Source organism: Pan paniscus, chromosome 18, assembly GCF_029289425.2.
Source record: "Pan paniscus chromosome 18, NHGRI_mPanPan1-v2.0_pri, whole genome shotgun sequence".
NCBI lineage: Eukaryota > Metazoa > Chordata > Mammalia > Primates > Hominidae > Pan > Pan paniscus.
This window is the reverse complement of record NC_073267.2, coordinates 83,819,070-83,846,166: the sequence shown is the minus strand read 5'-3', so window position 1 is coordinate 83,846,166 and position 27,097 is coordinate 83,819,070. Positions and strand designations below refer to the sequence as shown.

General features: G+C 47.3%; 1 protein-coding gene and 1 long non-coding RNA gene across 10 annotated transcripts in view; one reads left to right on the top strand and one right to left on the bottom strand.

The window, feature by feature from the left end:
- Nucleotides 1-14,182, top strand: part of LOC100984626 (ATP-dependent RNA helicase DDX19B) — a 39,428-nt gene extending 25,246 nt beyond the window's left edge. For 6 of the 9 annotated variants that reach the window (XM_055099090.2, XM_055099088.2, XM_003811056.6 and 3 more), the window contains 7 exons: nt 4,944-5,046; nt 5,933-6,047; nt 9,645-9,822; nt 10,184-10,421; nt 12,081-12,243; nt 13,327-13,518; nt 13,880-14,182. In XM_055099090.2, coding sequence (XP_054955065.1) covers nt 4,944-5,046; nt 5,933-6,047; nt 9,645-9,822; nt 10,184-10,421; nt 12,081-12,243; nt 13,327-13,518; nt 13,880-13,941 — 1,051 coding nt within the window. In that variant the 3' untranslated portion in view covers nt 13,942-14,182. Of the gene's footprint in view, nt 1-28; nt 48-4,943; nt 5,047-5,932; nt 6,048-9,644; nt 9,823-10,183; nt 10,422-12,080; nt 12,244-12,404; nt 13,519-13,879 lie in introns of those variants that run through there. The other 3 variants (XM_034940670.2, XM_008963412.5, XM_055099092.1) reach the window with 3 other exon arrangements.
- Nucleotides 14,183-14,195: 13 nt separating this feature from the next.
- On the bottom strand, nt 14,196-27,034 carry LOC103784885 (uncharacterized). Its single transcript, XR_004666927.3, has 3 exons — nt 26,544-27,034; nt 22,293-22,452; nt 14,196-14,319 (listed from the first exon to the last, which is right to left on the bottom strand). It is a non-coding gene; the product is annotated as an uncharacterized LOC103784885 (long non-coding RNA).
- Between the last annotated feature and the right edge of the window lie 63 nt (nt 27,035-27,097).

Genomic DNA, 27,097 nt, shown 5'->3' with positions numbered 1-27,097 from the left:
GGCAGATCGCTTGAGCCCAGGAGTTCAAGACCAGCCTGGGCAACATGGTGAGACCCTGTCTATACTATAAACATAAAAAAGTAGCCAAGTATGGTGGCATGTGCCTGTAGTCCTAGCTACTAGGGAGGCTGAAGTAGGAGGATAACCTGAGCCCAGAAGATTGAGGCTACAGTGAGCAAAGATTGTGCCACTGCCCTCCAGCCTGAGCAAGAGTGAGACCCTGTCTCAAAAAATCATAAATAAAAATAAAAATAGATATTTTAGGTCTGTATTTTCTCAAAGTTTTTTGTTCTGTGTCATAACAGTGACATTTTCTCCAGATGGATAGTGTCTTTTTTTAAGCTTGGCACTTTGAGCATGCTTAGGGTAAATAAATGGAGTATTTATTACATGGTTTCATACTGATCATTTATATTTGTGGATCTAATATTTTTGTAGATGCTAACTTTTTTTTTTTCTGGGAGATAAGGTCTCACTCTGTCACCTAGGCAGGAGTACAGCAGTGTAGTCATAGCTCACTGCACCCTGAGCACCTGGACATAAGCAATCCTCCTGCCTCAGCCTCCCAGGTAGCTAGGACTACAGGCACGTGCTGCCATGCCTGGCTAAGTTTCTTTATTTAATAGAGATGGGGTCTTGCTATGTTGCCCAGACTGGTCTTAATCTCGTGGCCTCAAGCAATCCTCCCACCTTGGCCTCCCCCAATTTTTTTTTTTTTTGAGACAGGGTCTCACTCTGTTATCCAGGCTAGGTGCACTGGCACCATCTTGGCTTACTGCAACCTCTGCCTCCTGGGCACAAGCAATCCTCCCACCTCGGCCTCCCACCCAAGTAGCTGGGGCCACAGGTGCAAGCCACCATGCCTGGCTAATTTTTATACAATTTTTTTTTTTTTGAGACAGAGTCTCGCTCTGTAGCCCAGGCTGGAGTGCAGTGGCGTGATCTTGGCTCACTGTAACCACCACCTCCCAGGTCCGGGTTCAAGTAATTCTCCTGCCTCAGCCTCCGGAGTAGCTGGGATTACAGGCACGCTCCACCATGCCCAGCTAATTTTTTTTTTTTTTTTGTATTTTTAGTAGAGATGGGGTTTCACCATGTTGGCCAGGCTGGTCTTGAACTCCTGACCTTGTGATCCAGCCGCCTCGGCCTCCCAAAGTGCTGAGATTACAGGCGTGAGCCACCGTGCCCGGCCTAATTTTTATATTTTTATCAGAGACAGAGTTGTGCTATGTTGCTCAGGCTGGTCTCAAACCCCCCAAAGTGTTGGGATTACAGGTATGAGGCACCACACTAGGCTTTTTTTTTTTTTTTTTTTTTTTTTTTGAGACGGAGTTTTGCTCTTGTTGCCCAGGCTGGAGTGCAATGGCGCAATCTCGGCTCACCGCAATCTCTGCCTTCCAGGTTCAAGCGATTCTCCTGCCTCCACCTCCCAAGTAGCTGGGATTACAGGCATGTGCCACCATGCCTGGCTAATTTTGTATTTTTAGTAGAGATGGGGTTTCTCCATGTTAATCAGGCTGGTCTCGAACTCCCAACCTCAGGTGATCCGCCTGCCTCAGCCTCCCAAAGTGCTGGGATCACAGGCGTGAGCCACTGCGCCCGGCCTTCAGGCTTTTTTTTGTTTTGTTTTGGGGTTTTCTTTTGGTGGAGATGGGGTCTTACTTTGTTGCCCAGACTTGTCTTGAACTCCTACGCTCAAGCACGCTTCCCACCTTGCCTTCCCAAAGTGCTAGGGTTACAGGCATGAGCCATTGGGCCTAGCCAAGAAGCTCATTTTTAGATTGACAGTATTAGAAGAGACCAGCATTATTACTAGAATTATCTACTACCTTTCATCATTAACAAATATTTATTGAGTGCCTGTTATATAACAGATACTATGCTAGGCACTTGGATACATTAGTCAACAACGCAGACCAAAATTCCTGCCCACAAGGAGCTTATGTTCTAGTTTGAAATATAGCTAATTCATTTTTATTAAAATATAACAGGTGATAAATTACAAACATTAATGCCACTGAATAGTACACTTAAAAGTGGGTAAAAGGGCAAATTTTATGACATATATTTTTTACTTCAAATAAAAATAAATTTTGGCCAGGCGTGGTGGCTCACGCCTGTAATCCCAGCACTTTGGGAGGCTGAGGCAGGCAGATCATTTGAGGTCAGGAGTTCGAGACCAGGCTGGCCAACATGGTGAAACCCCATCTCTACTAAAAATACAAAAAATTAGCTGGGCATGGTGGCACGTGCCTGTAATCCCAGCTACTCGGGAGGCTGAGGCAAAAGAATCGCTTGAACCTGGGAGGCGAAGGTTGCAGTGAGCTAAGATCGTGCCATTGGACTCCAGCCTGGGCGACAGAGTGAGATTCCGTCTCAAAAAAAAAAAAAAAAAAAATTAATAATAAATTTTGGCCAGGCATAGTGGCTCATGCCTATTATCCCAGCAATTTGGGAGGCCAAGGCAGGCAGATGGCTTGAGCCCAGGAGTTTGAGACCAGCCTGGGCAGCACAGTAAGACCTCATCTGTATTAAAGGGCAAAATTAAAAAAGAAATTAAATATACAACACTTTATTCTAACTACAAGGGGCAACAGATGTTTTGACAGGGAATCTAGATGTTTAAACAGAAATAGAATCAAGAGTTACCGGTGTGGCGGCTGGGCGCAGTGGCTTACAACTGTAATCCCAGGACTCTGGGAGGCTGAAGTGGGCGGATCACTTGAGGTCAGGAGTTCAAGACCAGCCTGGCCAACATGGCAAAACCCATCTCTACAAAAAAAACACAAAAATAGCCATGCATGGTGGTGCATACCAGTCCCAGCTACTCAGGAGGCTGAGGCACCGGAATTGCTTGGAATCCGCACAGTGGCGGTTGCAGTGAACTGAGATCGTGCCACTGAACTCCAGTCTGGGCGACAAAGTGAGACCTTGTCTCAAAAAAAAAAAAAAAAAAAAAAAAAGGCTGGGCGTGGTGGCTCACGACTGTAATCCCAACACTTTGGGAGGCCCAAGGCAAGTGGATCACCTGAGGTCAGCAGTTCACCAGCCTGGCCAACATGGTGAAACCCCATCTCTACTAAAAATACAAAAATTAGCCAGACGTGGTGGCAGGCATCTGTAATCCCAGCTACTCTGGAGGCTGGGGCAGAAGAATTGCTTGAACCCGGGAGGCAGAGGCTGCAGTGAGCTCAGATAGTGCCTTTGCACTCCAGCTCGGCGACAAGAGTGAAACTCCGTTGCAAAAAAAAAAAAAAAAAAAAGTCCCCATAAGGAACAGCTTACTTTTGCCAGATTTTAAAATTCCACCTGTGGCCGGGGGCCCTCCCCACGGTTTCACTTTTAGTTCATGTTTCTTCTGTTTGTTTGTTTTTTTTTTTCCCCTGCCGGAAGACCTCATTTTCCTTGTCCATATCTTTGGCCTGCTGCGGCTGCTCCGTTTTTTGTTTTTTGTTTTTTGAGACAGGGTCTTGCTCTGTCACCAGGGCTGGAGTACAGTGGCGCAGTCTCAGCTCACTGCAGCCTGCAACCTCCACCCTCCACCTCCTGGGCTCAAGAGATCCTCACATGTCAGCCTCCCAGGTAGCTGGGACTTCAGGTATGTACCACCATGTCCAGCTAATGTTTGTATCTTTTGTAGAGAAAGGGTTTCGGTATTTTGCCCAGGCTGGTCTCAAACTCCTAGGCTCAAGAAATCACCCACCTCAACCTCCCGAAGTGCTGAGATTGCAGGCATGAGCCACTGCACCTGACCTTGCCTGCTTTTTTTCTTTTTTCTTTTTTTTTTTTTTTGACACTGAGTCTCGTTCTATCACCCAGGCTGGAGTACAGTGGCGCGATCTCGGCTCACTGCAACCTCTGCCTCGTGGGTTCAAGCGATTCTCCTGCCTCAGCCTCCCAAGGAGCTGGGACTACAGGCGCCCACCACCATGCCTGGCTAATTTTTGTATTTTTAGTAGAGGCAGGGTTTTACCATGTTGGCCAGGCTGGTCTCAAATTCCTGACCTCGAATGATCCACCCACCTCGGCCTCCCAAAGTTCTGGGATTGCAGGCGTGAGCCACCGTGCCTGGACTTGCCTGCTTCTTGAGCTGCTTCAGAGGCTGCTTCTTGCCACCTTCAAGGCAAGACTTGGTTCTTGCCACTCTTACCCCCTACCCTGCTACCAAAACCTACATCTTGTTTTTTTTAGGCATTTCAAGGTAGATTACACTTTTAAATCAAGTGGTTAAGGTAGGATCTCCTGAAGTAGATATCTGGGCAAAGACTTGAAGGAGAGAAGGGAGTTAGCATGTTATCTGGGGACAGTTGTCCCAAGCAGAGCACAGCCAAGGCAGAAGCCCTAAGACAAGAGCATGACTGGCATGTTCTCTGAGCAGTACTGGGGCCCTGTGGTGGAACGAAGCAAGGGAGAGAGAGTAGTAGGAAATGAGAGCTGAGGTGTAATGGGGAGCAGATCATGCAGGACCTGTATGCCATTATGAGGGTTTCAACTTGTACTCTGAATGAAACGAGGAATTATTGGAAGGTCTTTGGGCAGAGAAGTAATGTGAGCTGACTCACATTTTAAGAATCAGTAGGCCAACTGCAGTGACTCACACCTATAATCCCAGCACTTTGGGAGGCTGAGGCAAGAGGATCACTTGAGCCCAGGAGGTTGAGGCTGCAGTGAGCCAAGATTGTGCCACTGCACTCCAGCCTGGTCAACAGAGTGAGACCTAATCTCAAAAAAAAAAAAAAAAGAAGAAGAAGAAGATGTGGAGTGCTTCAAATGCCACCAGAAAATCTTATTTCTATAGTGCCCTGTTCTTGTGAAGCTAGCATATGTAACTCTGCTACATAATCCAAGGTCTCCTATAAATGAATTTTTAATACTCATTTTTTTAAACTTTGTTAACTAAAAGGTTGAGATTTAAGCTCCTAACCAGTTTGTTTCTTGTGCAGCCCACAGAACTTAATTGCCCAATCTCAGTCTGGTACTGGTAAAACAGCTGCCTTCGTGCTGGCCATGCTTAGCCAAGTAGAACCTGCAAATAAATACCCTCAGGTAAGGATTTATGAATTTAGGTTTTCTACTAATGCATAGATAGAAGGGGATTTCCATTTGATGGATTAAAAGACAAGCTATGGGCTGGGTGCAGTGGCTCATGCCTGTAATCCCAGCACTTTGGGAGGCCGAGGTGGGCGGATCACCTGAGGTCAGGAGTTCTAGACCAGCCTGGCCAACATGGTGAAACCCTGCCTCTACTAAAAATAAAAAATTAGCTGGGCCTGGTGGCATGTGCCTGTAATCCCAGCTACTTGGGAAACTGAGGCAAGAGAATCATTTGAACCCAGGAGGCGGAGGTTGCAGTGAGCTGAGATCGCACCATTGCACTCCAGCCTGGGCAAAAAGAACGAAACTCTGTCTCAAAAAAATAAAATAAAAGCCAAGCTATGCATTACTTTTTACACAAACTGAAACTCCTTAAATTGAGCACAAATAATATGGGATATCTTCCAATGGCAATAAAAATCCTGTTTCCTTTTTCCATGGTGTGCCAGTTCTGGGATGCTTCTTACAGGCTTGGCTCCTTTACTTGCAGGAAAACCTGTTTCATCAGCAACTGCCATCCATTAGAAAGTTCTGAGAGCTTTCTGAGTAAACGAAAAGAAAGCTAATGCCAATTGGAACTTTAGATCCTTGCTCATGGGTGGGTTTTTGTATTGCAGTGGCCAGTATCTGTTTTCAAGTGTCTTTACCCAGGCAGAGTTCTGACCCCTAAGAATTCTAGCTTATGACTCTGTAGCTTAAAGAATCAAATGGTGTACATTTTAATGTACATATTCTTTCCTTCAGCTTCAGCTGGAGGAGTGGCTAAGTACTAATGGTAATTCCCCTTTGCAAAAGAGCTATTGTCTTGAATTTGCACTCTGCATTCTTTCCCTGCCAGTGTCTATGTCTCTCCCCAACGTATGAGCTCGCCCTCCAAACAGGAAAAGTGATTGAACAAATGGGCAAATTTTACCCTGAACTGAAGCTAGCTTATGCTGTTCGAGGCAATAAATGTGAGTATGTGAATGTGGTCCTAAATCATCAACCTAATTCTTTTTATTTTGAAATATTTCAAAACCCACCCAATAGTTGAAATAATACAATAAACACATGTATGTTCTCCAGCTAGATTCAAAAACTTAACATTTTGCCATATTTGCTTTACATAAATGTATACATTTTTGTCAAACCATTTGAAAGTAAACTGCAGACATGCACCTCATGAGGACATTCTTTGCCATACCTATGGATACCCTTTTATCACAACCAGGAAAATCAACAGATTTCCTAGAATAACTAATATCCAGTCCATTTTTATTCCTCCCCAGCTGTTCCCAAAGTCTTCCTTTATAGCTGTTTGGTTTTTCGACCAAGATCAAGTTAGCGTTTATACGTTGCGTTTGGTTGTTGTACTTGTTTCTTTCAATCTAGAATTGTCCCCCTACCTTTTTCTCTCCCTATTATATTTAACATTTTGCACAGACCAGACTAGTTGCTTTTCAAATATTCTACATTCTGGCCGGGCGCGGTGGCTCACGCCTGTAATCCCAGCCCTTTGGGAGGCCGAGGCGGGCAGCAGATCACGAGATCAGGAGATTAAAACCATCCTAGCTATCATGGTGAAACCCCGTATCTAATAAAAATACAAAAAAATTAGCCAGGCGTGGTGGTGGGCACCTGTAGTCCCAGCTACTTGGGAGGCTGAGGCAGGAGAATGGTGTGAACCTGGGAGGCGGAGCTTGCAGTGAGCTGAAGTAGCGCCACTGCACTCGAGCCTGGGCGACAGAGCGAGACTCCGTCTCAAAACAAGCAAACAAACAAAAAACAAACAAACAAAAATTCTACATTCTAGATTTGTTTATTTTTATTTATTTATTTTAGAAACAGGGTCTTGCTGTGTCACTCAGGCTGGAGTACAGTGGCATGATCTTGGCTCACTGCAACCTCTGCCCTCCGGGTTCAAGTGATTCTCCTGCCTCAGCCTCCCAAGTAGCTGGGATTACAGGTGCCTGCCACCATGGCTGGCTAATTTTGTATTTTTAGTAGAGATGGGGTTTCACCACGTTGGCCAGGCTGGTCTCAAACTCTTGACCTCAGGTTATCCATCTGCCTCGGCCTCCCAAAGTGCTGAGATTATAGGTGTGAGCCACTGTGCCCAGACTTCTTTCTTTTTTTTTTTTGAGACAGAGTCTCGCCCTGTCGCCCAGGCTGGAGGGCAGTGGCACAGTCTTGGCTCACTGCAAGCTCTGCCTCTGGGGTTCACACCATTCTCCTGCCTCAGCCTCCCGAGTAGCTGGGACTACAGGCGCCCACCACTACGCCCAGCTAATTTTTTGTATTTTTAGTAGAGACGGGGTTTCACTGTGTTAGCCAGGATGGTCTCTATCTGCTGACCTCGTGATCCTCCCGCCTTGGCCTCCCAAAGTGCTGGGATTACAGGCGTGAGCCACTGCGCCTGGCCGCCTTCTTTTTTTTATTTTGAGACAGTTTCGCTAGGTCGCCTAGGCTGGAGTTCTGACTCCAGGCACGAGCCACCGTGCCTGGCCACACCCAGCTAATTTTCTAAAAATTTTTTTTGTAGGCCAAACATGGTGGCTCATGCCTGTAATCCCAGCACTTTAGGAGGCCGAGGTGGGTGGATCACGAGGTCAGGAGATAGAGACCATCCTGGCCAACATGGTGAAACCCCATCTCTACTAAACATAGAAAAATTAGCCAGGTGTGGTGGCATGTGCCTGTCGTCCCAGCTACTCAGGAGGCTGAGGCAGGAGAATCACTTGAACCCGGGAGGTGGAGGTTGCAATGAGCCAAGATCGTGCCACTGCACTCCAGCCTGGGCGATAGAGCAAGACTCTGTCTCAAAACAAAACAAAAAAACAAACAAAATTTTTTTTTTTTTGTAAAGACAGTGTCTTGCTATGTTGCCCAAGCTGGTCTAGAACTCCAAGTCTCAAGCAATCCTCCTGCCTCGTACCCTCAAAGTGATGGGATTACAGGTGTGAGCCACTAGGCCAGGACTGAATTTGTTTAATTGCCTAATTTATTTATCTTCATTAGCAGAATAAAAACCCAGAATGTTTATGGCTATTGACTCTGGGGCTTATTCTGTTAATTATTTTTTGTTACTAATTTTTTCTACACTAGTTTGTTTTACAATTAATATTATTTAAGTAATTTTAAAAGTGTTGTTGGCCGGACATGATGGCTCATACCTGTAATCTCAGCACTTTGGGAGCCCAAGGTGGGTGGATCATTGTAAGGTTAGGAGTTCGAGACCAGCCTGACCAACATGATGAAACCCAGTCTCTACTAAAAATACAAAAATATTAGCTGGGCATGGTGGTGCACACCTGTAATCCCAGCTACTCAGGAGGCTGAGGCAGGAGAATTGCTTGAACCCGGGAGGGGGAGGTTGCAGTGAGCCGAGATCGCACCACTGTACTCCAGCCTGGGCGACAGAATGAGATTCTGTCTCAAAAAAAAAAAAAGTGTTAGAGGTTTGGTTGAGTTTTATGGATCTCTGAAACAAATGTGACCTTATGAAAATCAAGTCTGCATACAGTGTCCTAATGCCAACTTGAGGCCAGTTCTGAAAAGTAAATAATACAGTGAAACTTATTGGGAGATAATCATTTAAAATTTTGCAATTTGTATTCGAATTAGAAGGGTAGAGAATTCTGAATTTTTTTTTTTTTTTTTTTTTTTGAGACAGAGTCTCAGTCTGTTGCCGGGCTGGAGTGCAGTGGCGCGATCTCGGCTCACTGCAACCTCCGCCTCCTGGGTTCAAGCGATTCTCCTGCCCCAGCCTCCCAAATAGCTGAGATTACATGAGCCCACCACCACACCCAGCTAATTTTTGTATTTTTAGTGGAGATAGGGTTTCGCCATGTTGGCCAGGCTGGTCTCGAACTCCTGACCTCAGGTGATCCGCCTGCCTCAGCCTTCCAAAATGCTGGGATTACAGGCATGAGCCACCGTGCCCGGCCCTTTTAGTTATTTTTAAATGTACAATAAATTGTTGACTGTAGTCACCACATTGTGCTATCAAATGCTAGATCTTACTTATTTTAATTGTATTTTTGTACCCATTACCTTTTCAGCATTTTTGTCTGTTATTATGTCCATTAAATACTATAGTGATATCCTAACCTTTCCTTAATATATTAATGCAAACAGCAAAACATTTGCATTAAAATATATAATAGGTTTAGAATTTCTCAGAGAGAAGAGCTGGCTTTGCCTTTGAAATACCCATGGAGGCCGGGCACGGTGGCTCATGCCTGTAATCCCAGCACTTTGGGAGGCCGAGGCAGGTGGATCACCAGGTCAGGAGTTCAAGACCAGCCTGGCCAAGAGAGTGAAACCCACCTCTACTAAAAATACAAAAAAAAAAAAAATTAGCCAGGTACAGTGGCAGGTGCCTGTAATCCTAGCTACTTGGGAGGCTGAGGCAGGAGAATCGCTTGAACCTGGGCAGCAGAGGTTGCAGTGAGTCGAGATCATGCCATTGCACTCCAGCCTGGGCAACAGAGTGAGACTCTGTCTCAAAAAAAAAAAAAGAAAGAAAGAAAGAAATACCCACACATGGAAAACATCTTGGGTCTCCACAGTGGAAAGAGGCCAGAAGATCAGTGAGCAGATTGTCATTGGCACCCCTGGGACCGTGCTGGACTGGTGCTCCAAGCTCAAGTTCATTGATCCCAAGAAAATCAAGGTGTTTGTTCTGGATGAGGCTGATGTCATGATAGCCACTCAGGGCCACCAAGATCAGAGCATCCGCATCCAGAGGTAGGGATCTCGAGGGTGGGGGACTCCTCAGATTCCCCATCTGCAGTGTCTTCTCCCTTCACTTCAGATACCTCCTCTGGCTTCTGCCTGGGTCTTGGCTCTCGTACTCTCAGCAGCATTTGTTTGACGGGCCACTTCCGTGTCAGCGCTGACCACAGTCCCTCCCAGCCTGGGTTGAGAAAGGAGACCTAGGGACTCTTCCCCAACCCCTGTCCCCATCCCAGGCCTGCTGCTCCTCCTCCCCAAGACGCTCCTCTCCCATCAGCCTTCCTGGGCATCTAGACCCTCCCAGCTGGGGAGGCTGTGCTTCTGTCGCTTCCCGGGGCCACCTGGGGCCACCTACCAGGGCCTTCCCTTGCAGGATGCTGCCCAGGAACTGCCAGATGCTGCTTTTCTCTGCCACCTTTGAAGACTCTGTGTGGAAGTTTGCCCAGAAAGTGGTCCCAGACCCAAACGTTATCAAACTGAAGCGTGAGGAAGAGACCCTGGACACCATCAAGCAGTACTATGTCCTGTGCAGCAGCAGAGACGAGAAGTTCCAGGCCTTGTGTAACCTCTACGGGGCCATCACCATTGCTCAAGCCATGATCTTCTGCCATGTGAGTAGCAGCGGCAGTGGCAGGCCTGGCCCTTCCCTCTCAGCCAGCTCCCCACAGGGCTCAGGAGGACTGGATGCCCCTGGGTGCCATGGGAAGAAAGGAAGTGGTTTGTTCTCCTAAGGTTTTAGTGAGTCGTAAGAGGGAGACTTTGATTCCACTTCTTAGTGATTACTTGGAGAAAACCCCAAGTAACAGCCAATGAAATAATTTTTAGATTTTTAAGAATATAAGCTGGGCGGCTGGCACGGTGGCTCATGCCTGTAATCCCTGCACTTTGGGAGGCCAAGGCGGGTGGATCACCTGAGGTCAGGAGATCAAGACCAGCCTGGCCAACATGGTGAAACCCCATCTCTACTAAAAATACAAAAAATTAGCCGTGCATGGTGGTGTGCACCTGTAATCCCAGCTACTCAGGAGGCTGAAGCAGGAGAATCGCTTGAACCCGGGAGGTGGAGGTTGCAGTGAGCTGTGATTGCTCCATTGCACTCCAGCCTGGGTAACAAGAGCGAAACTCTGTCTCAATACAAAAACAAACAAACAAACAAAAAACCAACAACAAAAAAAGAGTATAAGCTGGGCAAGTACCTGTAGTCCCAGCTACTCAAGAGGCTGAGGTTGGAGGATCGCTTGAGCCCAGGAGTTCAGACCAGCATGGGCAACATAGTGAGACCTCATCATTAAAAATATATATATGGCTGGGCACAGTGGCTCACGCCTGTAATCCCAGCCTTTTGAGAGGCTGAGGTGGGGGGATCTTCTTGAGCCCAGGAGTTCAAGACCAGCTTGCACAACACAGCAAGACCCCATCTCTACAAAAATTTTAAAAATTAGCCAGGCGTGGTGGTGCATGCCTGTGGTCCCAGCTGCTTGGGAGGCTCAGATGGGAGGATTGATTGAGCCCAGGAGGTTGAGACTGCAGTGAGCTGTGACTGTGCCACTGCACTCCAGAGTGGGGAAGAGAATGAGATCCTGTCTCAAAAAATTTAAATTTAAAATAAAATTTTAAAATATATATGTTGTTTGTTTGTTTTTGAGATAAGGTCTTGCTCTATCATTCAGGCCAGAATACAGTGGCATGGTCATAGCTCACTGCAGCCTTGGCTCTTGTTACTGGGGCTACAGGTATGTGCCCCATGCATGTCAGCCTAATTTTTATTTTTATTTTTGTAGAGGTGGGGTCTTGCTATGTTGTCCAGGCTGGTCTCAAACTCCTGGCCTCAAGCGATCTTCCAGCCTCAGCCTCCCAAAGCCTAAGACTACAGGCACGAGCCACCATATCTGGCAAGAACATAGACTATTTAGGAATGAAGATCTTTGGCTAAAGCCACACTCTTCCTAGATACAAAACTAACAGCAGTTACGTAACTTATCTAAAAAGAAAAAAATCATATGACTAAAATTCTATTTGAAAGAAAATTTTTTTTTTGAGATGGGTTCTTGCCATGTTGTGCAGGCCAGCCTCGAACTCTTGGGCTCAAGTGTGTAGCTTGGACTACAGGTGTGTACTACCATGCTTCATTGAGAAATTTTAAGCCTAACCTCCTAACTGGATTTAGCAGGGCCTTCATGTATTTTAATCGTGGCAAGCCACTTTTTAGCAGTTGTCTTCCTTTTGTTTTTAACAGGTCTCTTCATAAAAAACAATTCTTTTCACTACAGACTCGCAAAACAGCTAGTTGGCTGGCAGCAGAGCTCTCAAAAGAAGGCCACCAGGTGGCTCTGCTGAGTGGGGAGATGATGGTGGAACAGAGGGCTGCAGTGATCGAGCGCTTCCGAGAGGGCAAAGAGAAGGTTTTGGTGACCACCAACGTGTGTGCCCGCGGTAAGCAGAGGACGTGTCCCACCTGGTCTGCCAGGCTTGGGGTCCCAGGCCCAGTTAGAGCCAGAAATCCTTGTACACAGGGAAGTCGGATGGTCTCAGGGAGATGGGTGGGGTTGGTGACACTATTCCTTTCTAGGAGAGACTGTTTGGATTTCCCTCAGGTGATAAGAACTCCCACAGAAGCCAGGAGTCCTGACTTGGTGGAAGGAAATGTACAGGCATCTGACTGGTAGAGAACGGAGCCTGCTCTTCCAGGGATGCCCATCTCCAGAACATTGTGTCTCCCAGAGGCTTACTGACTGATTTCATAATTTTGTTGGCACCTGCCAAAGTTTTGTTCTTTTCCTCCAGGTTCTGCTGTATGCCTGTATGTGCCCTCTCTTGTACCCAATTCCCAGAGTTGGCCTGTCCCAAATTTATTTATTTATTTTTTTGAGACAGAGTCTCGCTCAATGGCCCAGGCTGGAGTGCAGTGGCACAATCTCAGCTCACTGTAACCTCCGCCTCTTAGGTTTAAGTGATTCTCCCGCCTCAGCCTCCCGAGTAGCTGGGATTACAGGCGCCTGCCACCAAGCCCAGCTAATTTTTGTATTTTCAGTACAGATAGGGTTTTGCAGTGTTGGCCAGGCTAGTCTTGAACTCTTGACCTCAGATGATCTGCCTGCCTCGGCCTCCCAAAGTGCTGGGATTACCGGTATGAGCCACCGCACTCGGCCCTCCAAATTCTTTCCCTTTACCCGAAGTTGGTATGCATTGACTTACCTGTGGACGACAGTGATTTTTGTCTCCTGTCCTTACTTCTCTCTGTCTCCAACTCTCAGGGACTCATTCATCACCTCTCCCTGCACCCCACCCCCTGACCCCTGCTAGTTTGGTTTCTATGCCTGTAGCTTTGCTTTGGGGCATCATCTGAATCTCATACTGCACGGCCTTTCAGATCTGGCTTCCTGCACTCAACGTCATGCACGTCTCTTAGTGCCGTGTTCCCTTAATGCTGAGTCATGCTCCATTGTATGGATGGACCACATGACTGATTTGCCTCCTGTCCTTAGTTCTCTCAGCCTCCAACTCTCCTTCCTGCAGGCATTGATGTTGAACAAGTGTCTGTCGTCATCAACTTTGATCTTCCCGTGGACAAGGACGGGAATCCTGACAATGAGACCTACCTGCACCGGATCGGGCGCACGGGCCGCTTTGGCAAGAGGGGCCTGGCAGTGAACATGGTGGACAGCAAGCACAGCATGAACATCCTGAACAGAATCCAGGAGCATTTTAGTGAGTCCCCGGGAGGGTCCTGTGCCTGGCGCCCTTTGCTAAGTAGGGCGGGGTGGTGAAAGGGGTAGGATCTTCTGTAGCCCCAAGAGAGGCTTTGTCCCTAGCACACTCCCCTCCTTTCTAACCATATGGCAGTTCTCAGGGAGCACACCTGGAGACTTCAGGACCCAGGGACTCCAAGGACAGCTCCCCTGTGACTGGGCTTCGGGGCGTGGGGCTCTGACTGTTGCTGTCAGTGACTAGGGGCCCTGCTGCCCCCTGCTTAGGCACCCGGAGCCTTTGGGGCTGAATGAATGATTGCTGTGGCCCGAGGTGGGGCACATTCCTGGGCAGGGTAGAGACTTGTGTATCTTTCCCCCAGATAAGAAGATAGAAAGATTGGACACAGATGATTTGGACGAGATTGAGAAAATAGCCAACTGAGAAGCTCCACCAGCCACTGATGCCAGCCCTGGCACTGCCCCTGCACAGGAGACAAGTGCGTTCAGGGCACAGGCCCCGACATCACCCCAACGACAACGGCACAAGTAGAGAGAAACTACCTACCTCACTTCAAATTATGTTTGGACTTGACAAAAATGTATGCAAATGATGGGGGATGGTAGAAAAAAATTATTTACACAACCTTGGAAGATTAGGCATGAATACACAGAGATTTACCTTTTGGAAGTTTCATCTTTTAATTTGGCTAGTGTTTCCTTCATGCTAATCTAGATGCTGTGGCTGATTACTTGCCCAGGATCTCCTGTGGCAGCCTCTGCTTGTTCTCTGGCTTGGAGTGGATGGGGCAGCCTCCAGCTCCTGTGGAAGTAATGGAATAGCGGCGGAAAGGGAACACAGAGAGGGAGGCTTCCAGTAAGATAGGTGTGTAAGCCCAGCCATCATGTTTGGAATGGCATGAGGCAGCAGAGGAGGCCTGAGAGCTGCTGCTTTGGACTTGGGGGTGGGACAGCTCATCTGAGTATTGCCAGCCCCCTGTCCTAGTGCCCACAGCAGAAGGGAATTTGTTAAATAAGCATGGACCAAAATGCCAACCTCTCGGTTGTGTATATGGGTTTGTGTCACAGGACTGTGACCTGTTCTCGGTGGGTGCAGTCTGTGTAGAGTGCACATCTGATTATTGGTGGGTCCTGTGCCTGTGCTTAAGCAAGTCCTGTGGAGAAGTCATCATGGAGAATTAGTGGTGGCCCTAGCGTGCCACAAAACCTGGTCTCATGAGCATTTGCAACATCCCTTTTACATCCTTAATATCCCCTTACCCCACAGTAGCCCCAAACAAATGTGATCTGAGGTTTAGATCCTCAGTGAAAATTGTGGTTTCAAGTCTTCATGGCCAGCCTCAAGGCAGTTCTAGATGTGATCAGCAGTAGTCACAAATTCTTGTTTTGTCTCCACACCCAGAAGGCAAGTTTTGTCAGAGCTGGGGAATAATTTCAGATATTTGACATCTTGATTATAAAGGGCTTCTGAACATCTGTGTTTACTGCCTTTGGAATACAAACAGGTGCAACTGAGGGACTAGCTACACTACCACCATTTATCTGTCCAAGGCAAGAGTATAACCAAGGCCTTTGCTCCAGCCTTACTTGGCATCTTTGCGCAAGATAGTCAGAGCAAACAATAGTAATGGACACTTCTCACACCTGGCCAAGGCTGTTGGTACCCACGAAATGACAGCAAAGATGAGAGGAAACTGAATTGCAAGAGCAATATGAAACCCCAACCAAGAGGAGTACTCTGCAGTTCTTTGGCTTTGGTGTAGAGTGGCCACTTTCTCTAGGACCTGGAAGAAGAGTATGATGTGCTAAGAACGATTGTGATCCTAGGTCTTCTTTGTAGGCATCTCCGTATTTAGGCCAGATCTGCCTCCTGGGAAGGGAAGGGGCCAATGTCAGCCTCCAGGTGATTTCTTTAATCTGACATTACAAAGAGACCAACACACTGCCAATTCTACCACATTCCCCTGGTGGGTACTTGACTATGTAGTTTTCTCTATGCTTCTGGTCAACTCTGACACATCTTGGAATTCTTGTAATAAGAAAAGAAATTTTTATACTTTTTTCTCCTTCCCTGAGTCCTGTGGACCAACCCTGAAATACTAAAAACAAGGGCAATAATTAAAGAAGTATAGACTCTTTAGTAGGCCACAGGCAGAGCAGACTCCCACCTTCTCAAGCACATACAACCTCTCTACTGGTGTAGCCCCAAGTCTGAGAAGGAAAGTGGGAAGCGGGGTGCTGCAGACTCTTTGACAGCAGGAGGAATGGGAATCTGGTAGAAGTATAGGTCAACAGTTCTTTTTTTTTTTTTGGAAACGGAGTCTCACTCTGTTGCCCAGGCTGGAGTGCCGTGGCACGACCTCGGCTCACTGTAACTGCTGCCTCCCAGGTTCAAGTGATTCTCCTGCCTCGGCCTCCTAGGACTACAGGTGCACGCCACCGCGCCCAGCTAATTTTTGTATTTTTAGTAGAGATGGGGTTTCACCATGTTGGCCAGGCTGGTCTTGAACTCCTGACCTCAAGTGATCCACCCACCTTGGCCTCCCAAAGTGCCAGGATTACAGGCGTGAGCCACCGCGCCCAGCCAACAGTTATTAATCAGGGGTCTTGGACCTCTAAGAATTCACTGGATGGGTTTCATGGAGTCTATGAAGTATATATGCAGTAGTTTGAGTTTAAATGTATTTTCCTGGCTGGGTGCAGTGGCTCATGCCTGTAATACCAGCACTTTGGTAGGCCTAGGTGGGCAGATCACCTGAGATCGGGAGTTCGAGACCAGCCTGACCCACATGAAGAAACCCTATCTCTACTAAAAATACAAAATTAGCTGGGCTTGGTGGTGCATGCCTATAATCCCAGTTACTTTGGAAGGCCGAACCTGGGAGGTGGAGGTTGCGGTGAGCTGAGATTGCGCTGTTGCACTCCAGCCTGGGCAACGAGAGCAAAAATGTCTCAAAAAACAAAACAAAACAAAAAGGCCCGGCTCAATGACTCACACCTGTAATCCCAGCACTTTGGGAGGCTGAGGCGGGCAGATCACCTGAGGTCAGGAGATCAAGACCAGCCTGGCTAACACAGTGAAACCCCGTCTCTACTAAAAATACAAAAAATTAGCCGGGCGTGGTGGCAGGCGCCTGTATTCCCAGCTACTTGGGAGGCTCAGGCAGGAGAATGGCCAGAACCCAGGAGGCGGAGCTTGCAGTGAGCTGAGATCGCGCCACTGCACTCCAGCCTGGGCAACAGAGCGAGACTCCGTCTCAAAAAACAACAACAACAACAAAACATATTTTCCTGGGGAGACTCCCAAAAGATTATATGTCTTTTAAAAAGGTAAGTCCCACTGTTGTGGATGGTTCTGGAATGTTACCCCAGCGTTACTACAGCTTATATTTCTTCCTTATTCCTTCCATATTCATTCCTGCCAGTGCCTAGCTCCCAGGGCCATAGCTGCGTCTGTGACCTTGTGTAGCCTAGAGCCAACAGTGATGTAAATCTGCACTGAGCTTGGTGAGCTTTGGTCCCTAGGGATTCTTTTACTGATTTTAGTAAGTACCTATATATGAAATGATAGCTGGGTGGGTTGACTCATGCCTGTAATCCCAGCACTTTGGGAGGCTGAGGCAGGAGGACTGCTTGAGCCCAAGAGTTCAAGACCAGCCTAGGTAACAAAGTGAGACCGTGTCTCCACAAAATAATTTTTTTTTAAATTAGCCAGGCATAGTAGTTCATGCCTGGAGTCCCAGCTACTGGGGAGGCTGAGGCAGGCGGATTGCCTGAGCCCAGGAGTTCAAGGCTGCAGTGAGTTACGATTGTGCCGTTGCACTCCAGCCTGGGTGACAGAGCAAGAAAGACTCTGACTCAAAAAAAAGAGAAAAAAACACTGGGTGCAGTGGCTCATGCCTGTAATCCCAGCACTTTGGGATGCCAAGGCAGGCGAATCACCTGAGGTCAGGAGTTTGAGACCAGCCTGGCCAACATGGTGAAACTCTATCTCTACTAAAAATACAAAAATTAGCTGCGTGTGGTGGTGCATGCCTGTAATCCCAGCTACTAGGAAGGCTGAAGCAGGAGAGTTGCTTGAACCTGGGAGGCAGAGGTCGCAGTGAGCCGAGATCTTGCCACTGCACTCCAGCCTGGGCGACGGAGTGAGACTCCTTCTCAAAAAAAAAAAAAAGAAAAAAGAAATGATAAACTGCTCTAGAACAGAGAAACTTGGGAAAAGGAATGTTTGGCCCAGTGGAAAATTCTGGATATATTCATTATCTATAAATAATGCATTTTATTATTTTTCTTGAGTGTCATTCATTGGCTGTATGCATAAGAACTAATTGTTGATATATTCTTTTAATTGAAGATTAACCTGAATTGAGGATTAACATGAAGATTAATTAATAATAATTCATGTTAATTGAACTTAATTATGAAGTTTTCCTATTACCAAGAAATCATTAATGAGTATAAGAAGGAAAGAGCTGGGTGCAGAGTGTCACACCTATAATCCCAGCTACTTGGGAGGCTGAGGCAGGAGGATCACTGGAAGCCAGGAGTTCCAGATCATTCTGGGCAAACAGCGATATGTTGTTTCTTAAAAAGTTTAAAAAAGAAAATTAAGCCAGGCACAGTGGCTCACTCCTGTAATCCCAGCACTTTGAGAGGCCAGGGCAGATGGACTGCTTGAGGCCAAGGGTTTGAGAACAGCCTGGGCAACATAGTGAGACCCCATCTATAAAAAATAAAAAATTATAAAAAAATTAGCCAAGTGTGCTGACGCATGCCTATAGTCCCAGCTACCCAGGAGACTGAGGTGGGAGGATCGCCTGAGCCTGGGGGGTTGAGGCTGCAGTGAGACATGATTCATGCCACTGCACTCCAGCCTGGGCAACAGAGCAAGACCCCATCTCCTGAAAAAGAAGGTAGGAGAAACAGCAGCATGTTTTTGATTGCTGGTATTTGGGTATTTTTGTTTTAACAAGACTAATGTTGTAAAGTTTAACATTCTGTGCATTGGGATTGCCCATGGCTGAGCTCTACAGTCATTCTGAACCGGTGTGGTGGAGGTGCTCACGGTCATACTGGTTGAAGTTTTCTTGAAATATCTCAAGTTTGGTGTCAAGCACTTTATATTTTTCTTGTTGTTGAGATGGAGTCTTGCTCTGTTGCCCAGGCTGTAGTGCAGTGGCGCCATCTCAGCTCTCTGCAACCTCTGCCTCCCAGGCTCAAGCAATTCTTGTGCCTCAGCCTCCTGAGTTACTGGACCACAGGTGCCACCATGCCCGGGTAATTTTTGTATTTTTAGTAGAGATGGGGTTTCACCATGTTGGCCAAGGTCTTGAACTTCTGACCTCAGGTGATCCGCCTGCTGTGTATAGGCGTGAGCCACCATACACGGCTAATTTTTGTATTTTTAGTAGAGACGGGGTTTCACCATGTTCGCCAGACCGGTCTCGAACTCCTGGCCTCAAGCGAGCAACTCACCTCGGCCTCCCAAAGTGCTGGGATTACAAGTGTGAGCCACCATGCCTGGCCAGGTTTGTTAATTTCTATAGCAAGTAGGATTATGCCAGAGGAACAAATTAAATATTTTATTCATTTGATTTTTTTTTAACTTTCCCTACCTTCGAAAAACTCTGACTTTAACATCAATGGAAGGGACAACTTCAGAAAAAGGTGCAGTACCTCTAGTCTCATGGACCGTTCTGCTTAACTCCCCCACACTTCACTATTTCAAGACTTTCACTCACCTCATAATTCCTACCCTATCATCCCCCTCAGGTGTCAGCAAATAAGCTCCTTACTCTAAGAAAATGGCTAACATACAGAAACTCCCTCAACCTTCTGCCACCAGAACTTCCTCCATGAGCACCGGTCCTTCCCTCTCCCTCCTGTTCCAATGAGACATGTATCCCTGTTATCTAAATTTCTCAGCTGAGTGAAATTACTCACACCTAATCTCAGCAACCTCGGGAGGCCAAGGCAGGAGGATCCCTTGAGCCCAGGAGTTTGACACCAGCCTGGGCGACACAGGGAGACCTCATCTTTACAAAAAAAAATTAAAAATTAGCCAGGCATGGTGGCTCATGCCTGTAGTCCCAGCTACTTTGGAGGCTGAGGCAGGAGGATCACTTGACCCCAGGAGTTTGAGGCTGCAGTAAGCCGTGACTGCACCATTGCACTCCAGCTTGGGTAACAAAATGAAACCCTGCCTTAAAAAAAAATATATATATATATATATATATATATATATATATATATATATATGTAAATATGTACATTTTTCTGCCAATCCACCAACTTCCCTCTCCTGGCTTTTAAGAACTTGCTCTGTCAACTATCCCCTTATATTTGCTACCTCTCCCACCCCATCAGCTCTTTCTCATTGATATTTTAACATGTTCATACTTGACCGCTCTTTACAATTCAACCCTCTATTCCTCATCTTTCAGCCTAATATGTCTCCTAATGGCAGAAAGTCTTGTAAGGTTGCTTGTATGCAGAGTCTCATTCCTCATCCCTCTGCAGTCTTGACTTTTGCTCCACGACTCCCCTGAAATAGCCTTCATGAAAGACACTGATGACTTACAGGTCCGAAATCTGAAAACCACTTTTTTTTGAGATGGGGGGGTCTCACTTTGTTGCCCAGGCTGGAGTGCAGTGGCATAGTCACAGCTTACTGCAGCCTTGAACTCCAAGCTCAAGTGATCCTCCTGCCTCAGCCTCCCTAGTAGCTGTGGCTACAGATGCATGCAACCACACTCAGCTTAAAAGCTACATTTTAATCCCTGTTATATTTGCCTTCTCAGCAGCATTTAACTCTATCAACAGTCTCTTTCTCTGGCCACTCTTCTGGGGAGGAAAGTGACGCACACTTTGCTTCCTGGTCTTCTCTCTACCACTTCAGTCTTCTTGGCAGACCTCTCCTTTATTCACCTCCTAAATGGGCCTATTCCTCATGGCTCTATTCTGGGTTCTCTTTCCCTGCCAGAGGCAACACTGTTCATTCCTATGGCTTTATTTGTCTGCTGGTGACACCCAAATCTATACCAAGACCTGATCCTTGAGCTCCAGCGTCATGAAAACGAAAGCACACATGGCACTTGCACTTGGGGTGTCTTCTATGAGTCCCGTCCTCATGTCCAACATTGAACATATGCCACTACCAAGCACTCAAAAAACCCAAGCTCTGCTCTCAGCTTTTCCTCTAACTTCCCCTCACAAGATGGTACTGCAATAGCCTGTTACTCAAGCCAGAAGCCTGGGGTTCATCATGAATCTTCCTGCCCTGCCCTGCTGTCCTTTTATATCAGTTATCCACTGCTGTGTTGCAAATTGCCCCAAAACAATGGCTTAAGACAACAGCCTTTCTCACAATTCTGAGTTGTCTGGAAAGCTCTGCTGGTCTCTCCCAGGCTGGCTGAAGCAGCTGTCTTCCCCCAGCTAGTATCTGGACTCAGCTACGGCTGCTAGGCCTCTCCACGTGGCTTTCGTCTTCACAGGATGGTGGATGGTCTCTGGGCTCCTTCTCTCTTTTTTTTTTCCAGACGGAGTCTCGCTCTGTCGCCCAGGCTGGAGTGCAGTGGCGCGATCTCGGCTCACTGCAACCTCCGCCTCCCCAGTTCAAGTGTTTGTCCTGCCTCAGCCTCCCTAGTAGCTGGGATTACAGGTGCCCACCACCATGCCCAGCTATTTTATTTTATTTTTTTGTATTTTTAGTAGAGACGGGGTTTCATCATGTTGGTCAGGGTGGTCTTGAACTCCTGACCTTGTGATCTGGTCTCTGGGCTCTAAGAGGAAAGAGCAGAAGCTGCAAGGTCTGTTGAGGCCTGGGGTCAGAACTCTCCCAGTGCCACTTTTCTCACATTTTTGGGTGAAGGCTAACTACAGGGCCAGCCCAGATCCCACTGGTGGGGAAATAAACCTCATCTCCTGGTGGGGGAAGCTATGAAGTATCTGTGGCCAGCCTTCATCCTTCATGCCTATAATTCTACCATCTATTTGGTAAAACCAAATGAAATTGCCACAGTTTGGCAATTTTTGGCCTAAGCAGCAGCACTTTTATATGGCTCAATCTAATAATTTTGGCTGGGCGCAGTGGCTCATGCCTATAATCCCAGCACTTTGGAAGGCCAAGGCGGGTGGATCACCTGAAGTCTGGCTCAAGACCAGCCTGGCCAACATAGTGAAACCCCATCTCTATGAAAAATACAAAAATTAGCTGGGCATGATGGCGCATGCCTGTAATCCCAGCTACTCGGGGGGCTGAGGCACAAGAATTGCTTGAACCCGGGAGGTGGAGGTTGCAGTGAGCCAAGATCGCACCACTGCACTCCAGCCTGGGCAACAGAGCAAGACTCTGTCTGAAAAAAAAATTTAATACTTTGGAGTTTGTTTTTTAATTTTAAAGTTTTTTATAGACAGGGGTCTCACTATGTTGCCCAGGGTGGTCTCAAACTCCTGGCCTCAAGTGATCTTTCTGCCTTGGCCTCCCAAAGTGCTGGGATTACACGTGTCAGCCACCCTGTATAGCCTCAATCTAATACTTCCTGAATTCACCCTGGTCTGCACTGCCGTGGTCATCTGGTCTACTACACTAGCTTCCTAGCAGGTGCGTATGCCTCCACTGAGGTTTTCCTGCAGTTCCTTTGTCTCACAGCAGCCAGTAAGATCTCTGCTACCTTTGAGTGTGATTACCCCACTCCTGCTGAAGACTCCCAACTCATTTACATTTTTCCTAAGTGGCATGTGAGGCCCTCCAGATCAGGCACCTACTTAACTCACCTGCTCCATTTGCTTCCCAGCTCATACCCTCTGCTCCACCTCCACTATTGCAGGACTTTCCTCAGATGCTGGGCTATGTCATAGAGAAGTTGGTTGTCCTGTGACTTTTCCTCTCCAGTTTCTCAGATCTTGAGGACCGTATTTTCTCCCCCACTGCACTCTAAAGCAGAAACAAAAATTCAAAGAAACTGCCAGGACTTAAGGGTGAGGTGAAAAGTGTTCACCTCTAGGAGTCCTGCTAACATGGGCATGAGGGAAGAGAGAGGCGGCTAAAAATAGAGTCCTCTGATGCTGCAGAGGACACTCCCCTCCTCCACCCAGAGGCAAATCATCTGTGGCCAGTCTTGTCCCCTTAAGTCCTTCTCCCGCAAAGAGCTCTGGAGACCTGGACACCCTGTGTGGGAAGAGGAGCCTGGAGGGGGAGTCTTGTCGCTCCACCAAGTTGCCCCCAAACAACTTGTGAGCAGAAGCATCCCCCGCCCTTTGTGAGTAAAGTCCTCGTTCCGCCTCTGCTCTTCCATCACTGGGCTGCGAGTCCCGGGCTCTCAACGGAACTCTTTCCTCTTCACTCGGTCCTTCCCTTCCATCTCATTTTTCCTAATCCTTCCTGTTCCCAAGGTAACAATCACTTCTTCGGGAGGGGTTTTTTTTTTTTTTTTTTGAGTCTGAGTCTCACTGTCGCCCAGGCTAGAGTGTAGCAGCATGATCTCGACTCACTGCAACCTCCGCCTCCTGGGTTCAAACGATTCTCCTGCCTCAGCCTCCCGAGTAGCTGGGATTACAGGCGCCTGCCACCATACCCGGCTAATTTCTGTATTTTTAGTAGAGACGGGGGTTTCACCATGTTGGCCAAGCTGGTCTCGAACTCCTGACCTCGGGTGATCCGCCCCCACCTTGGCCTCTCAAGGTGCTAGGATTACAGGTGTGAGCTACCATGCCAGGCATGTTCCTTCATCACAATCTCCCATAGTGCCCTGTACTTCCTGAATCAGCATTATCTTAGGCAACCTCTGAAGGTCTACATAGATTCTCTCATTCACTCCTTACAACAAAGGTGTTGATTCCTATTTTACAGATAAAGAAGCAGGCACAGAGAGGTCTAGTAATTTGGCCCAGTCTGGCTCCAGGGCCCACACTCTTAACCACAAGGGTGTATTTGCCTCATGCTGCTTTTGGGACCCTTGGTTAAACATATGTCCTCACTTCTATTTGAAGTCCAGTAAGGGTAGTGAGTATATCTAACTTAATCACCACTGAATTCCTAGCTGGCAGCAGGGGGGTACTGCAGAGAAAGCTGCCCTGTTAACGTGTGTTAAGAACCAGGTGTGGTGGCTCACACCTATAATCCCAGTACTTTTGGGAGGCCAAGGCAGGAGGATCGCTTGAGGCCAGGAGTTTGAAGTTACAGTAAGCTATGATCACATCATTGTACTCCAGCCTGGGTGACAGGGCAAGGCCCTGTCTCTGTAACAACAACAACAAAAAAAAAAAACAGAAGTGGGCCTGGCTCAGTGGCTCACACCTGTAATCCCAGCACTTTGGGAGGCCAAGGTGGGAGGATGGCTTGAGCCTGGGAATTTGAGGCTGCAGTGAGCTGTTTGTGCCACTGCACTCCAGCTTGAGTGACAGAGCAAGACCCTGTCTCCCCCAACAACAACAACAAAATCCTCACACCCTCCTTTTTAATGGTACAAATAAATTTATTACTACTTGTATTTTTTAAGTTGGATTTTTTTCATTACATGGCTTTGTCTATTACCTATAGTTTACATAGAGTATAACGCAAAGATAGTAGGTATAAAATTTCATGAGTTTTGATAATTGTATACACGTATAATCACTGTTTCAATCAAGATATAGAGCATTTTTGGCTGGTGTGGTGGCTCATGCCTGTAATCCCAGCACTTTGGGAGGCCGAGGCAGGCGGATCACTTGAGGTCAGGAGTTTGAGACCAATGTGGCCAATGTGGCGAAACCCTGTGTCTACTAAAAATGCAAAAAATTAGCCAGGCCTGGTAGCGGACGCCTATAGTCCCAGCTACTCAGGAGGCTGAGACAGGAGAATCGCTTGAACTTGGGAGGTGGAGGTTGCAATGAGCTGAGATTGCGCCACTGCACTCCAGCCTTGGAAATAGAGCAAGACTCCGTCTCAAAAAAAAAAAAAAAAAAAAAAAGATACAGAGCATTTTCATCATCCCTGAAGTTCCCTTGTACCCCTTTCCAGTCAATCCTACTCACCCTATCTCATCCCCAGGCAACCACTGTTCTGACTTCTATCTCTATAGATTAGATATACCTGTTTTGGGCTTATATGAATGGAATCATGCAATATGCACTTTTTGCACCTGGGTTCTTTCACGCAATATAATGTCTATGAGATGTCAAATCTCTCCACTTGATCTTGGCCAAGAGAGCGAGACGCGATGAGATGTCAAATCTCTCATCCATGTTATTGCATGTATTTCATTCCTTTTTATTACTATTTTTTGAGACAGAGTCTTGCTCTGTCACCCAGGCTGGAGTGCAGTGGGGCAATCTTGGCTCCCGCAACCTCCGCCTACCGAGTTCAAGCGATTCTCCTGCCTCAGCCTCTCCTGAGTAGCTGGGATTACAGGCGCACCCCACCACACCTGGCTAATTTTTTTTTTTTTTTGAAACAGGGTCTCCCTCTGTTGCCCAGGCTGGAGTGCAGTGGCGCGATCTCAGCTCACTGCAAGCTCTGCCTCCTGGGTTCACACCATTCTCCTGCCTCAGCCTCCCGAGTAGCTGGGACGACAGGCACCCGCCACCACGCCCAGCTAATTTTGTTTTTGCATTTTTAGTAGAGACGGGTTTCACCGTGTTAGCCAGGCTGGTCTCGATCTCCTGACCTCAGGTGATCCACCTGCCTTGGCCTCCCAAAGTGCTGGGATTATAGGCATGAGCCACTGCACCCGGCCCTAATTTTTGTATTTTTAGTAGAGATGAGGTTTCGCCATGTTGGCCAGGCTGGTCTCGAACTCCTGACCTCAGGTGATCCACCAGCCTTGGCCTCCCAAAGTGCTAGGGTTATAGGCGTGAGCCACCGCCCCCGGCCCTTTTTTTGATTTTTAATCAACATTATTGAAAGGTATAATTTATATACCATAATATTTTAAATACACAAGTTCTCGCACAAAAATTAGCCAGGGGTGGTGGCGAAGTGCTATATTCCCAGCTACTGGGGAGCTGAGGTGCGAGGATCACTTGAGTCTGGGAGATCAAGGCTGCAGTGAGCTGTGAACGTGCCACTGCATTCCAGCCTAGGTGACAGAGCAAGACCCTGTCTCAAAAAACAAACAAAAACAGTTATTCTTCCTTGGGAACTGCTTATAAAAAAGAAAAAGCAGGTCAGCACTGTGGCTCACACCTGTAATCCCAGCACTTTGGGCGGCCCAGGCAGGCAGATCCTTGAGCTCAGGAGTTCAAGGCCAGCCTAGCCAACGTGGTGAAACTCCATCTCTACTAAAAATACAAACATTATCTGGGCGTGGTGGCGTGTGCCTGTAATCCCTGCTGCTTGGGAGGCTGAGGCAGGAGAACCGCTTGAATCCAGGAAGCAGAGGTTGCAGTGAGCCAAGACCCGGCCACTGCACTCCAGCCTGGGTGATATCTGTAAATAATGGTTCCATGAGTTTAGAAATACAAAGTAGCATGAGTTAACAAATTTACACATCTATGTAACCAGGTCCCAATCAAGATACAGAATAATTCTATCGCCCAGGAAGTTCTCTTGTGTCTGGACCAAACATCCTTCTCCACAGGTAAGCTCTGTTAGTTTTTATCACCATAGATTTTATTTGTCCTATTCTTGAATCTCATATAAATAGATTATACATTATGTATTTGGTGGTCCTTCAACATAATGGCCAGGTGTGGTGGCTCATGCCTGTAATCCCAACACTTTGAGAGGCCAAGGCAGGAGGATCTCTGGAGTTAGCAGGAGATCGAAAGCAGCCTGAGCAATATAATGAAGACTCCCGTCTCCGCAAAAAGTTTAAAAACTAGCCAGGAGTGGTGGTGCGGGCCTGTGGGCCCAGCTACCTGGGAGGCTGAGGTGGGAGGTCAAGGGTGCAGTGAGCCGAGATCACACCACTGCATTCCAGCCTGGGCGACACAATGAGACCCTGACTCAAAAAGAAACGAAAAAACGCATTGTGTGTTGTGTTTATTGGATGGTGGAATTATGGGGTTTACGGGTCTTCTGTTGCGTTTTGGTTTTTGTTTTCTTACCTGTTATCGCGTTCCTAACAGTAGAAATTGGCATCATATAGTATTCTCATGGAACTTTCCTTTGTTCAAAGCCCTACAGTTCAGAGACTTACACATTTAATGTGAGATATGACAGGCTTAAAAAGGAACGTTGGGGGCCGGGCGCGGTGGCTCACGCCTGTAATCCCAGCACTTTGGGAGGCTGAGGCGGGAGGATCACAAGGTCAGCAGTTCGAGATCAGCCTGGCCAACATGGTGAAACCCCATCTCTACTAAAAATACAAAAATTAGCCGGGCGTGGTGGCGGGCACCTGTAATCCCAGCTACTCGGGAGGCTGAGGTAGAATAGCTTGAACACGGAGGCGGAGGTTGCAGTGAGTCGAGATCCCGCCACGGCACTCCAGCCTGGGACAGAGCGAGACTCCGTCTCGAAAAAAAATAATAAAATAAATAATAAAATAAATAAAATAAAATAAACGTTGGCTTATTTCAGTGTGAAGTAAGGCAACAAACGGAGGGCTAACGGTTCCACTTCGTAGAGCTCAGACATTTTAAGAAGCGAGGAGGCCGCGTCC